This window comes from Erinaceus europaeus, chromosome 23 (genome assembly GCF_950295315.1).
Source record: "Erinaceus europaeus chromosome 23, mEriEur2.1, whole genome shotgun sequence".
Lineage (NCBI taxonomy): Eukaryota > Metazoa > Chordata > Mammalia > Eulipotyphla > Erinaceidae > Erinaceus > Erinaceus europaeus.
In genome coordinates this window covers 6,776,001-6,790,164 of record NC_080184.1, presented here as the reverse complement: position 1 = coordinate 6,790,164, position 14,164 = coordinate 6,776,001, and the positions used below count along the sequence as shown (strand labels likewise).

General features: G+C 40.3%; 3 protein-coding genes across 4 annotated transcripts in view; 1 reads left to right on the top strand and 2 right to left on the bottom strand.

Annotated features, from left to right (window-relative positions):
• LOC103127055 (zinc finger protein 709-like) overlaps positions 1–14,164 on the top strand; it is a 1,044,365-nt gene that overhangs the window by 564,298 nt on the left and 465,903 nt on the right. The window lies entirely within an intron of this gene.
• Positions 1–14,164, bottom strand: part of LOC132535598 (zinc finger protein 709-like) — a 306,876-nt gene that overhangs the window by 184,099 nt on the left and 108,613 nt on the right. The window lies entirely within an intron of this gene.
• LOC132535590 (zinc finger protein 670-like) overlaps positions 3,725–14,164 on the bottom strand; it is a 46,359-nt gene continuing 35,919 nt past the window's right edge. The window contains 4 exon segments of the mRNA XM_060182165.1: positions 3,725–4,482; positions 4,484–5,408; positions 5,857–5,917; positions 6,088–6,214. Of these exon segments, the coding sequence (XP_060038148.1) occupies positions 4,189–4,482; positions 4,484–5,408; positions 5,857–5,917; positions 6,088–6,214 (1,407 nt within the window). The 3' untranslated portion in view covers positions 3,725–4,188.

Genomic DNA, 14,164 nt, shown 5'->3' with positions numbered 1-14,164 from the left:
CACCGCTCCTGGAGGCCATTCCCCCCCCCCTTTTTGTTGTAGCCTCGTTGTGGTTACTATTATTGCCATTGTTGATGTTGTTCGATGTTGGATAGGACAGAGAGAAATGGAGAGAGGAGGGGAAGACAGAGAGGGAGAGAGAAAGAGAGACACCTGCAGACCTGCTTCACCGCCTGTGAAGTGACTCCCCTGCAGGTGGGGAGCCGGGGCTCGAACTGGGATCCTTCCGCTGGTCCTTGTGCTTAGCGCCACCTGCGCTTAACCCGCTGCGCTACCGCCCGACTCCCCTCTTTTTTTTTTAACTTAAAAAGTTTTTAGACATATTCTTTTGTCTCCAGGGTCTTCACTGGGGCTCAGTGCCAGCACTAGAATCCATTGCTCCTGGAGGCCATTTTGGTGCCCTTGTTATTGTTGCCATTGCTTTTGTTCTTGTTGGATAGGACAGTGAGAAACTGAGAGAGGAGGGGAAGACTGAGAGGGGGAGAGAAAAACAGACATCTGCAGATCTGCTTCACTGCTTGTGAAACGCCCCCCGTAGGTGGGGATCTGGGGGCTTGAACAGGGATCCTTCCACTGGTCCTTGTGCTTTGTGCCATGTGTGTTTAACCCACTGTGCTTTTTGTCATGTTTGTCCCACTCTCCAAGACCCCATGCCACAACAGGGGAGAACAACATGCATTCTGGGAGTCTTCAGTACGTCCATCTATTTGGCTGTCTAACTGAACGTTTTTTCTCTTTGAATGATGATCAACAGTTGTGTAGCAATAAATGTATATTTAAGGAGAAGGAAAAAAAAAACATTTTCCAGGGTGGCACAGAAGGTCTAATATCAGACCTGGGATCCACCCTTCTCACATCCATGTCAATGTAGCCCTACAACACAGTACTTGCCTTCCCTCATCTGGGAAAGGCTGGGTGGGAGGCGCAGAGGCCAGAGGAGGGCTTAAGAGAGGAAGGAGAAAGGGAGCAGTGTGGATATCCTGGAGTCAACTGAGAGAACAGTGGTGAAATAGTCCTGAGATAAAAGCTAGTGCCCAAGAGAAGAGCTGTCATTGATAGAATGAGGAAAGTATCAGAAACTTCCTGATTTTGGTCTTTAGGAAATGATCTTACAAGAGCTAATACTTGAATATCATAAGGAGAATATATACCATAGGCCATGACAATTTCATTTATTTAAATATTTATTCCTTTTTGTTGCCCTTGTTTTTTTATTGTTGTAGTCATCGTTGGAGAGGACAGAGAGAAATGGAGAGAGGAGGGGAAGACAGAGAGGGGGAGAGAAAAACAGACACCTGCAGACCTGCTTCAAGGCCTGTGAAGCGACTCCCCTGCAGGTGGGGAGCCAGGGGCTTGAACCAGGACCCTTATGCCTGTCCTTACACTTTGCGCCACCTGCGCTTAACCTGCTGCGCTACTGCCCGACTCCTTTCTTATTTATTTTTTTAACCAGAGCACTGTTCAGCTCTGTTATGGTGGTGTGGGGGATTGAACCTGGAACTTTGGAGCCTCAGGCATGAGAATCTGTTTGCATAATCATTATGCTATCTACCTTCCGCCCAAGTTTCATTTCTGTTCTACATCAACAAATTCTGATGGGCTCTTTTAAATTTTTTAAAATTGATTATTTGATAGAGACAGAGAGAAATTGAAAGTGGGAGAAAGAGAGAGAGACACCTGCAGTCCTGCTTCACCACTCATGAAGCTTTTCCTCTGCAGGTTGGTCCTTGAGCACTTTAACCAGGTGCACCACCACCTGGCCCCTCTGATTTGCTCTTCATTTGAGCAACTCCATATACGTGCTAAGATCTTAGCTGGTCACCCAAAAACCAGTGCAGAGGATCCTAAAGTATTGAGACTTGAAGTATGAGAAGTACTCTGAATAGCCATTCTTCACTTTCATGTACATTAAAATGGAAAATGTCTAAAGTGCAAGTTCAGAACGCACGAGGTGTCATGTATAAAGCAGACACAACTCTGCTCTGGAGGAATGTTTACTAACCATTTCTTGCTCTTCTCTTCCTGGCTGACTTTTCTGCTCAGGAAAGATGATCTTGAAGAGTCACAGATGCCTCCTGAGACATTCTCTCAGCATTCAGAGGAGCTCCCCCCCCACACACACTCACAGGCAGAGGACCTGGAATTACTGCAGAAACCACCCTTTCCTATCCTTTGTCTCAGGAGTGACTCAGGGACAATGTCTGTTCCATGGAGACCAAACAGCAAACCCCGCCCCCCATTTGGAAGCCTCCCACCACAGATATTCACAATTCTCCAGAAGGGAATGTGGATTGAAGGACAGTATAAACACTCCAGGGAGCAGGTTTTTACTTCTCCAGAGACTGAAGCCAGTGTTATTCTGGTGAATTACCCAGAATCCTTCTGCTTCCTGCTAGGCTCAGTTAGATTACCTTTGATTAGAACAACTGTGCTCCTGCCAACCAGCACTCTGTGAGGGCACAGGGTATTCCACTCCTCCACCCACACTGGGGGTTTTCTTTAGAGGCTGGGTATGGTGTGAGCATGGGTCTCCATTTTTTTTTTTTTCTACCAGAGGTGAAACTTAGCTCTGCTGTTATCAACAGTGTAACTGCCAGAATTATCCTTTGCGTGATTTTACCGAATATTTTTTAAAAAAATTTTTATATTTATTTATTTTCCCTTTTGTTGTCCTTGTTGTCTTTTATTGTTGTAGTTATTATTGTTATTTATGTCGTTGTTAGATAGGACAGAGAGAAATGGAAAGAGGAGGGGAAGACAGAGAAGGGGAGAGAAAGAGACACCTGCAGACCTGCTTCACTGTCTGTGAAGCGACTCCCCTGCAGGTGGGGAACAGGGGGCTCAAACCCGGATCCTTGCGCTTTGTGCCACGTGCGCTTAACCTTCTGCGCTACCGCCTGACTCCCGATTTTACCGAATATTTGTGTCCATGTTCAGTGTGCTTTTGCCATGCAATTGAAGTGAAGATGAAGAACTAAGAGACTATCTTGCACTCCTTACATTTATATATACTGTTATGATTTCATTTGTGTTATAGTGCTATGATCTCTACTGTCACTTAAAAAGATTTATCAGGGAGTCAGGTGGTAGCGCTGTGGGTTAAGCACACATCATGCAAAGTGCAAGGACTGGAGTGAGGATCCTGGTTCAAGCCACTGGCTCCCCATGTGCAGGGGAGTTGCTTCACAAGTAGTGAAGCAGGTCTGCGGGTGTATCTCCCCCTCTCTGTCTTCCCCTCCTCTCTCCATTTCTCTCTGTCCTATCCAACAACGACACCAATAACAACAACAATAATAATAACTACAACAACAATAAAACAAGGGCAACAAAAAGGAAATAAATAAATATTTAAAAAGATTTATCCATGTGTTCTGGGAGGTGACACAGTGGATAAAGCACTGGACTCTCAAGCATGAGGTATTGAGTTCAATCCTTTGGCAGCACATGTAACAGAGTTATGTCTGATTCTTTCTTTTCTTATATCCATCTTATCAATAAATAAAATATTCAAAAAAGAAAATTTAGTGCTTTAAAAAAGTTATCTAGTATCATTCAGGTATATGCACTGCTAGAGATCAAACCTATGACCACTTACTTTTAAGCCTACATCACTTGCTGTTGCTCCAGTTCTCTGGATACAACTCTTCCTCTCCTTAGCCTTTATAACATCACTTATCATCATAAAAATTACTTTTACTATGTTATCTAATGTATCTTAAGATAATTGAAACACATCAATGATTTATTACCTTTTTTACAGCACAATTTTATATTCCACTGTGAGGTGTTTCATTTGAATGCAAGCACAAATAAAAACATCATTTTCTAATTTTTTACAGTTGTAGATTTTACATTTGTAGGTTTTTGTTTGTTTTCTTTTTATGTTCTCAAAGACAGCTGGAACAAATAAATGCTGTACAACACATTTATAATCACAGGGACTTTCCCCAATACAAGTTTTTTCATGTATCTAACGATTGTTAGAATGACTGCAGGCTTTAGTAAATACCTTACTTTAATGCTGTTCAACTTTTTGCTTTTATTTCTCTGAAAAGTAGAGGAATGATAGAATACTACAGTTTACTTTCATAAGTTTACATACAGTTTACTTTCTCCCCTATATGTTATGTGTCTGAAGAGAACTAGATCAAGTGAACATTTTATTACATTGTCTACTTTTATAAGGATTCACACAACTGTGAGTTCTTTCATGTTTCTGAAGGTGACCAGCTTGACTGAATGTTTTACCACATTGTTTACATTCATAGGGTTTTTCTCCACTGTGAATTCTTTCATGTACCCGAAGATGACTGGATGAACTGAATGTTTTACCACATTGTTTACATTCATAGGGTTTTTCTCCACTGTGAATTCTTTCATGTACCCGAAGAGAACCAGAACAAGTAAATGTTTTCCTACATTGTTTACATTCATAGGGTTTCTCTCCCCTGTGACTTCTTTCATGTTTCTGTAGAGAACTAAATCGACTGAATGTTTTAGCGCATTGTTTACATTCATAGGGTTTCTCTCCACTGTGAGTTCTTTCATGTAACCGAAGAATACTGGATTGACTGAATGTTTTAGCGCATTGTTTACATTCATAGGGTTTTTCTCCACTGTGAATTCTTCCATGTCTCCGAAGAGTAGATAAATCAGCAAAGGCTTTACTACATTGTTTACATTCATAAGGTTTCTCTCCACTGTGAGTTCGTTCATGTAAGCGAAGATGACTAGACTGACTGAATATTTTACCACACTGTTTACATTCATAGGGTTTCTCTCCACTATGAGTTCTTTCATGTAACCGAAGATGACTGGATTGAATGAATGCTTTACTACATTGTTTACATTCATAGGGTTTCTCTCCACTGTGTGTTCTTTGATGTATTCGAAGAATATTGGATTGACTGAATCTTTTACTACATTGTTTACATTCATAGGGTTTCTCTCCACTGTGAGTTCTTTCATGTAACCTAAGATAACGAGAATGACTGAATGTCTTACTACATTGCCTACATTCATAAGGTTTCTCTCCACTGTGAGTTCTATTATGTAACTGAAGAGAACTGTAATAAATAAATGTTTTATGACATTGTCTACATTCATAGGTTTCTTCACTGTGCATTTTTTCATGAATCTGTAGAGAACTAAATTGACTGAATATTTTACTACATTGTTTACGTTTATAGGATTTCTCTCCACATTGAGATCTTCCATGTCTCCACAAATTACTGGACTGAATGAATTCTTTACTACATAGTTTACATTTATAGGGTTTTCCTCTGATGTGAGTTCTTTCATATGTTTGAAGATAACTGGAACAGATGAATTTCTTGTGACATACTTCACAAGGTTTTTCTCCATACTGACTTCTTCCCTTTTTCTCAGATAATTTTTCATCTATATTTCTATAAAAAAATGAGAAGTTACTAATTACATATTTTTAATAAAAATTAAGTTGTTAGTAGAAAAAAATGATATACACAGGGGTTGAGGGGTGACATACCCAGTTAAGCACACATATTATCAAACATAAGGGTTAGGGTTCAAGCCCCCACTCTCCACCTGCAGGGGGTTCACTTTTTTCTCTCCCTCTTTCTATATATCCATCATCTTTCAATTTTTTTCTTTCCTATCAAAAAAATCATTAATGGAACAGTGCTATGGTTTCTTTCTGTCTGACTTTCCTACTTTCTGACTCTCATACTATATCTGGAAAAAGAAAAATACTAAAATATTAACACAGGGGCACAGTGTAGGCACCAAGTTTCAGTGAAGTCCAGAAGAAGGAAAAAATTCAAACCACAGTAACTTCCTCAGGTGGGACAGTATGTTTACATTGCATATGACTCTCACCTTTGTTTATTTCCTTGGTGGGTTTGCTGTTGTTCTGTGAAATGATCACCCTGCAATTTTCCTAAAATGTAAAGATAATTAGACACTATAGCAATATTTGAATTACTGATCCATATGAGTCAAAAGCATGTCCTGTTTGCATAACAGTCCCTCCTTTCCCACATTTCACATAGAACAATGGTAGAAAAGAAATTGTCCTCTAATTGACAAACTAAGGATTATTATTCATACCTACTGAGAAAAGGTTATGGAGTATTTCCCACATTACATCTTTGTAGAGTTTCTTCTCTGAAGGATTTAGTAGTGCCCACTCCTCCTGAGTGAAGGTCACAGTTACATCTTCACAAGTTATTGGGTCCTACAATATATACAGCATGTGTATATGAAAAAAATGACTTATAATGAAAGCACACTGTGATTATGTTATATTCAAACATATCTTTGGTAATTAAATCAGGAAAACAAAACAAAACAAAAAAACCTCATTCTCATGACCTAGGAGGTGGTACAGTGAATAAAGCATAAGGCTCTCAAGCATGAGGTTCTTAGACTGTTCCTCAAATTCTCATGTACCACTGTTTCTCTGTTTATAGGATAAAGACAGCCAAAAATTGAGAGGAGGGGGCAGAATGAAAAGGAAAAAGAGTGAGTTGACACTTGTAGCACTGCTTCACCACTTGTGAAGCTTTCTGCCTGCAGGTGGGGACCACAAGACATGAACCTGGGTCCTTGTATATTATAACATGTGTACTCAACCAGGTGCACCATCACCCTGAGCTTCCTCTCTATACTTGTAATAAACAGTAATAAAATTCTAGGAGCTGGGTGGTAGTACACATAGTAGGGTCCACATGTTTCCATGACTAATAATCTAGAATCAAGCAACTGGCCCCCACCTGCATAAGGGAAGCTTTACAAGTAGTGGAGCAGACTGAAGTCTTATTATGGACTGTAACCAGAGATACTGAGCCTGAAAAGTCAACCTTGTAATTCTCCGAAGCTGGTAAGGTCTTTCCTAACACATGGGACTACCTATATCTACATTAAATAGCACTTCATTTAATAAACTTACAGATACTAGATATAGGCTAGGGCTTAAGATAGTAAGTACCGGTGTACATGTATCCACAAGCAAGGGACAATTATATAATTTAAAGTAATATCACTCAATAGTCTTCTAGTGATTAGACTTAGACATAATAAATATGGAATCCTAGTTGAAGTGCCTAAAAATGGCATCATAAATTTTCTAATCAATTAGAACAAATTAGCTTGGCAATCTAGCAGAAAGGCCCAAAGAAGACAGATACGTAAAAACTAATTCTGGTTGGGTTCAAAAAATGACATTCAATGCTTAAACTTGGAAAAAAGTCTAAGATTATCAGATAAAGAGAGGACTACAGAAGTTGGATAAGGGCAAAAGACTGTCTCACTTATAATAGCTCTTATGGTCAATATCACACCACCTCATCTTCTGGGACCCTAGTCAGGGAACCATTGGATTCCCACACAAATTTATGGGTCTAGACCTCTAACAGATTCCTCTCATCACCTAGGAGGAAGAGGACAAGAAGCCTCTGAACTCTAGCTCCATCAGGACCTACAGAGAGTGGACGAAGGAGGGACAAACACTTGGATGTAGTAATAGGGCCATGAGTGGCTTGGGGAGGAAGAGAGAACTTAACCTGGAAGGAAAAAGGGACAAATATGTACAAATCTAGACAGATAGTTGAGATGACAGTTAGCCCATGTCTGAAATCTTGGGAGAACTATGGTGGTTTGCAATGGAGGGATTGGGGATTTAGAACTCTGCCGGTAGGAACAGTATGGAATTATACCCCTGCTGACATGTAATTTTGTAAATCAATATTAAATCACTAAATAAAAAAATAATAAAAATAAAAATGAATGAATAAATAAGTAAATAAATAAACAAGTGGCAGAGCAGTGCTACTGGTGTCTTTTTTCTCTTCCTCATATATATGACTTCTTTAAAAAAAAACAAAGATGAAGGAAAAATGGCTGCTACTTTGGAATTATTGTCTAGGCAGCAAGACTGTTATAATCTTAGTGGTAAAAAATTATGATGATAATATTTGTTTGAATTTTATTTTAATGATAGATATAGAAATACACCCCCCCAAAAAAAAACTCACATGGTCAAGCATGAGGTCCTGAGTTCAATCCATGGCAGCACATGTATCAGAGTGATGTCTGGTTTTTTGTCTCTCCTATCTTTCTCATAAATAAATAAATAAATACTTAAAAAAAATCCACTCTGTTCACAAGCAGATGGGCATAACGTTAATAGTATCAGCAAAACAGGATACAGTACTGCTTAAATAGTATCAGTAAAACAGGAAACAGTACTGCTTACTGTGTTCATGGGCAAACGCTAGAAGAAGAAGTGTGTTCATATTACTTCAAATGTTATTTTTTAAATATTTATTTATTTATTCCCTTTTGCTGCCCTTGTTGTAGTTATTATTGTTGTCATCATTGTTGGGTAGGACAGAGAGAAATGGAGAGAGGAGGGGAAGACAGAGAGGGGGAGAGAAAGATAGACACCTGCAGACCTGCTTCACCGCCTGTGAAGTGAAGCCCCTGCAGGTGGGGAGCCGGGGCTGGAACCCGGATCTTTAAGCTGGTCCTTGTGCTTTTCGCCTTGTGGCTTAATCTGCTGCGTTACTGCCGGACTCCCATTTCAAGTGTTTTTAATGGTAGAACCCAGACAATGTTGGAAAATGAATGGAATCTTATACAATTTATACAAGTTTTATCATAGTCAGACCACATGGAAAAATACATATTCAATGCCAAATGGGAAAAGCTTTCATCCTCTTAATTTTACCAAACATTTAGACCACATTCTAGAAGGCAAAAATTAAAAGCTGAAGTAGTTTGATTAAATATTATTTACTTGAAAAAAAGGATAAAGTTATAAAGAGTAACAGAACAGCATTCTCCTAGAGCTTAGCCAGCACCTGGACCACAGGATATAACATTTTAGTGAACATGTAAAAGCTTCCCCCGCCCCCACCAAACATGAGATAAACAAACCTGGTGGAAATACATCCCAAGAAAGCCAACTGGTGTATTACATAGGCTGTTAGGATAATAACTTAAAGAGTAAGGTGACTTAACATATCTGAAAGAACTACGACTTTGAAGTTGTATCAATAAAATATTAGAGTGAACAGATTCAGACATAGCTCATGTGCTAAAAATTTATTTGGACCTGTTGGGTAGATGGCTAAGTATATGAAAAATTGAACAATTAATTTCCTACACTTGTGCTCATCTTTTTAAAAATTGTTATTTATAAAAAAGGAAACACTGAGGCGACTTGGGGCTGTAGCGCAGCGAGTTAAGCGCAAGTGGCACAAAGAACAAGGACCTGTGGAAGGATCCTGGTCGCCTGTGAAGCAACTCCCCTGCAGGTGGGGAGCCCAGGGTTCGAACAGGGATCCTCGCGCTTCGCACCACATGCGCTTAACCTGCTGCGCTACCGCTGGACTCCCTTTCACTATTTTTCTATCAAAAAAAAAAAAATCGCAGGTATGGAGGTTCTGGCAATATGGCAGAGGAGTAACAATGACTGAAAGAAAACACGGGGGGGGGGGGGGCAATTGAAAAACCAGGGTATAGGGGCCAGACAGTGGCCCACCGAGTTAAGCAAACAATACTAAGTGCAGTGACCTTTACAATGAGTGTAATTTGAGTCCCCACTATCCACCTGCAACGGGTTTGCTTCACAAGTGGTAAAGCAGGTCTGTAGATGTCTAGCTTTCTCTCTCTTTTTCTCCCCCTTCTCTCTCAATTTCTCTCTGCCCTACCCAATACAATGGGGAAAAAAAAAGGCTGCTAGGAGCAGTGGATTCATGGAGCTGGCACTAAGTCCCAGCAATAACTCTGGAGGCAAATAAATAAAACAAACAAACAAAAAACCAGAATATAACACTACAGCCTACAAACTCAAATAGGGATCAGATGCATAGCAACAGACATGTGGAAAATGACAAGGTAAGCTTCCTGGGGCACAGGGAGCTATATTTCTGAGCTACACTGACAGCCAGGGGAAAAGTAGAAGGAAATATTTTAAAGTGCAGATATTAAGCTCAGGACAGCATTGAGGAGGAAAACATGCAACAGGGAGGTGAGAAACCACAGTACAGTATGAAAATGCAGGCACAGTGAGTTCCAGAGCCCCATACTGTAACGGAACTGGAGTTGGAAAATAAACTGTGGGAAGCCATATTGAGTTACCCATCACCCAGCCTGGGCTTACCCCTGCCAAATCTAAGTGAACAGAAAAGGTGCCCCTCGCCCCACCACACCACCATAAAAATACAAACACATCAACACCACCTGCCAGTTGAACAGCACAAACCACATCCAACAAAAGAATGGAAAACTAACAATTATTCATGTCCATAAGCATTTTTAAAACATGCCCGAGGGAGTCGGGCAGTGGGTTAAGCGCACGTGGCACAAAACGCAAGGATCTCGGTTGGAGCCACAGGCTCCTCACCTGCAGGTGGGTTGCTTCACAGGCAGTGAAGCAGGTCTGCAGGTGTCTATCTTTCTCTCCCCCTCTGTCTTCTCCTCCTCTCTCCATTTATCTCTGTCCTATCTAACAACGACAACAACAATAAAAAACAAGGGCAACAAAGGGAATAAATAAATATTTAAAAAAATATATGCCTGAGTGTGAATTCAGAAAGCAAAGTATAAAAACAATTCAGAACTTCAACCATAACATACAAACACTAATTATGTAGTCTAGAGACCTATTCACCAAATAATTAAGAATTTCACAAAGAGGAAATATTGGAGTTAAAATATAGCCTTGGAGTGGAGCCAAGATGGAGGCTTGGAGACAACACCTGTGTGAGCTCTGAAACCACCAATTTCCAGATGCTAACATGATGCCAACTGAGAGTCCCTGGGCAGACGACCCCACCAATGTGTCCTGGAGCTCTGCTTTCCCAGAGCCCTGCTCCACTAGAGAAAGAGAGAGACAGGCTGGGAGAATGGATCAACCTGCCAACGCCCATGTTCAGTGGGGAAGCACTTAGAGAAGCGATCTTCCACCTTCTGCATCCCACAATGACCTTGGGTCCATACTTTCAGAGGGTCAAAGAATAGGAAAGATATCAGGGTAGGGGATTGGATATGGAGCTCTAGGGGTGGGCATTGTGTGGAAATGTACCCCTCTTATCCTATAGTCTTGTCAATATTCCCATTTTATGAATACAAATACATACATACATATATATATATATATATATATATATATATATATATATATATATATATATATCCTTGACAGTATGGAAGCCTGAGAGGTCTTCTATAAAGAATAAACCAGCTTGAAGAAAGAATAGCAAAAGAGGGGAGTTGGGCGGTAGTGCAGCAGGTTAAGCACACATGGCATAAAGTGCAAGGACCTGTGTAAGGATCCTGGTTCGAGCTCCTAGCTCCCCACCTGCAGGAGAGTTGCTTCAAAGCGGTGAAGCAGGTCTGCAGGTGTCTATCTTTCTCTCCCCATCTGTCTTCCCCTCCTCTCTCCATTTCTCTCTGTCCTATCCAATGACGACAACAATAATAACTACAACAATAAAACAACAAGGGCAACAAAAGGGAATAAATAAATAAATATAAAAAAAAGAATAGCAAAAAGAGAAAACTAAATCACCACATTCTTGGAAAGCAAAGCAGCTGAAGAAGATAGGTTTATGAAAAAAAATCAATCAATCCTCTGTGAAATAGCAGACTCCATCAGAAGGAAGAATGTGAAAATTTCTGGAGGGCCTGAAGATACTGCAGGGAAAAAAAATCCCTTATCTGGGCATTGTTCAAAAGATAAATATAATAGAAGCTAAAAGAAGCCAAAGTTACTGAAGCCTGAGCAAATAACCTCAAGAAATATAATAGAAACACTGTCCCAAAATAAGGACAAAGAAGAAACATGATAAGTTTCAGGGGCCAGGCAGTGGTGCACTTGGCTAAGCGCACACATTACAGTGTGTAAGGAGCCGGGTTCAAGCCCCTGGTCCCCACCTGTAGGACAAAAGCTTCACGAGCAGTGAAACACGGTTGCAGGTGTCTCTGTCTCTCTATCACCCATTCCGTCTGAATTTCTGGATGTCTCTATCCAATAAGTAAATAAAGATAATTTTTTTTTTAAAAAAGAAGCTGACATACAGAAGTGGAACCACTAAATTTTTCAACGTAAAACCGGGAAGCAAGAAGGGGATAGAATGACTTTTTAATGGGTTTTTAATGGGTTTTTAAAGGGTTCTTCTACACTGCTGGTGGGAATGTAAATTGGTCCAACCTCTGTGTAGGACAGTCTGGAGAACTCTCAGAAGGCTAGAAATGGACCTACCCTATAACCCTGCAATTCGTCTCCTGGGGATATATCCTAAGGAACCCAACACATCCATCCAAAAAGATCTGTGTACACATATGTTCTTGGCAGCACAATTTATAATAGCCAAAACCTGGAAGCAACCCAGGTGTCCAGCCACAGATAAGTGGCTGAGCAAGTTGTGGTATATATACACAATGGAATACTACTCAGCTGTAAAAAATGGTGACTTCACTGTTTTCAGCCGATCTTGGATGGACCTTGAAAAATTCATGTTAAGTGAAATCAGTCAGAAACAGAAGGATGAATATGGGGTGATCTCACTCTCAGGCAGAAGTTGAAAAACAAGATCAGAAAAGAAAACACAAGTAGAACCTGAAATGGAATTGGCATATCGCACCAAAGCAAAAAGCTCTGGGGTGGGTGGGTGGGGAGAATACAGGTCCATGAAGCATGATAGATGACATAGTGGAGGTTGTATTGTTAAATGGGAAACTGGGGAATGTTATGCATGTACAAACTATTGTATTTACTGTTGAATGTAAAACATTAATTCCCCAATAAAGAAATAAGTTTTTAAAAAAGAATGACTTTTTAAAACATTAAGAGAAAAGAATTATCAGCCATGTGTACTGTATCCTACCAAGTAACCCGTAAGTATGAAGGAGAAATTAAAATTTTTCCAAACATATAGAAACTGAGGAATTCACCAACAATAACCTTGTCTTGCAATGATTATTGAAAAGAGTAGGGAGTTGGGCAGCAGCGCAGTGGGATCCCCCGGGCTCCCCATCTGCAGGGGAGTCGCTTCACAGCAGTGAAGCAGGTCTGCAGGTGTCTATCTTTCTCTCCCCCTCTCTGTCTTCCCCTCCTCTCTCAATTTCTCTCTGTCCTATCCAACAATGAAGACATCAATAACAACAATAGTAACTACAACAACAAGGGCAACAAAAGGGAAAATAAATAAATAAAAATATTAAAACAAACAAAAAAACCAAGGCCAATAAAAGGGAAAAAATAAGTAAATATTAAAAAAAATAATAATACAAAACGCTTGACCTGGGAAGTGACACACTGAATAAAACATTAGATTCTGAAGTATGAGATCTCAAGATTAACTGCCGGACTTGCATATGCCAGAGTGACAGTTCAGTTTACTATCTCAACCTCTCTCATTAAATAACAAATATAAATATACAAAACTGGAGAGCTTCTGAGTATGACCAAATAATAAAATCAAATGAAAAGTCATGCTTGGGATTAAAAAAAAAAGTCAAAAACAAATAAAAAATCCAATACCTGAAATCTCACAGCACAGCCTACAAAGTCTGAAGATCAGGTGCATACCAACAGATGAGTGGAAAGTGGAGGGCAGAACTTTGTGTACCAGGGGCAGCTTGATTCCTGAGCTACAGCTGTAGCTGGGGGAACCATCTAAATTTGTAGATACTGCACACTGGGCAGCAGTGTGGCTAAGAATGCAAAATAGAGGGAGTCAGGCGGTAGCGCAGTGGGTTAAGCGCATGTGGCGCAAAGCACAAAGAGTGGCGTAAAGATCCTGGTTCGAGCCCAGGCTCCCCACCTGCAGGGGAGTCACTTCACAGGCGGTGAAGCAGGTCTGCAGGTGTCTGTCTTTCTCTCCCCCTGTCTTCCCCTCTTTTCTCCATTTCTCTCTGTCCTATCCAACAACGACGACATCAATTAACAACAACAATGATAACTACAACAATAAAACAAGGGCAACAAGAAGGGAATTAATAAAGAAATAAATAGAAAAATTTTTTTAAAAAAGAATGCACAATAAAGGGAGTCAGAGGGTAGCGCAGTGGATTAAGCGCACATGGTGCAAAGCTCAAGGACCAGTGTAAGAATTCCGGTTAGAGCCCGGGCTCCCCACTTACAGGGAAATCACTTCACAGGCGGTTAGGCAGGTCT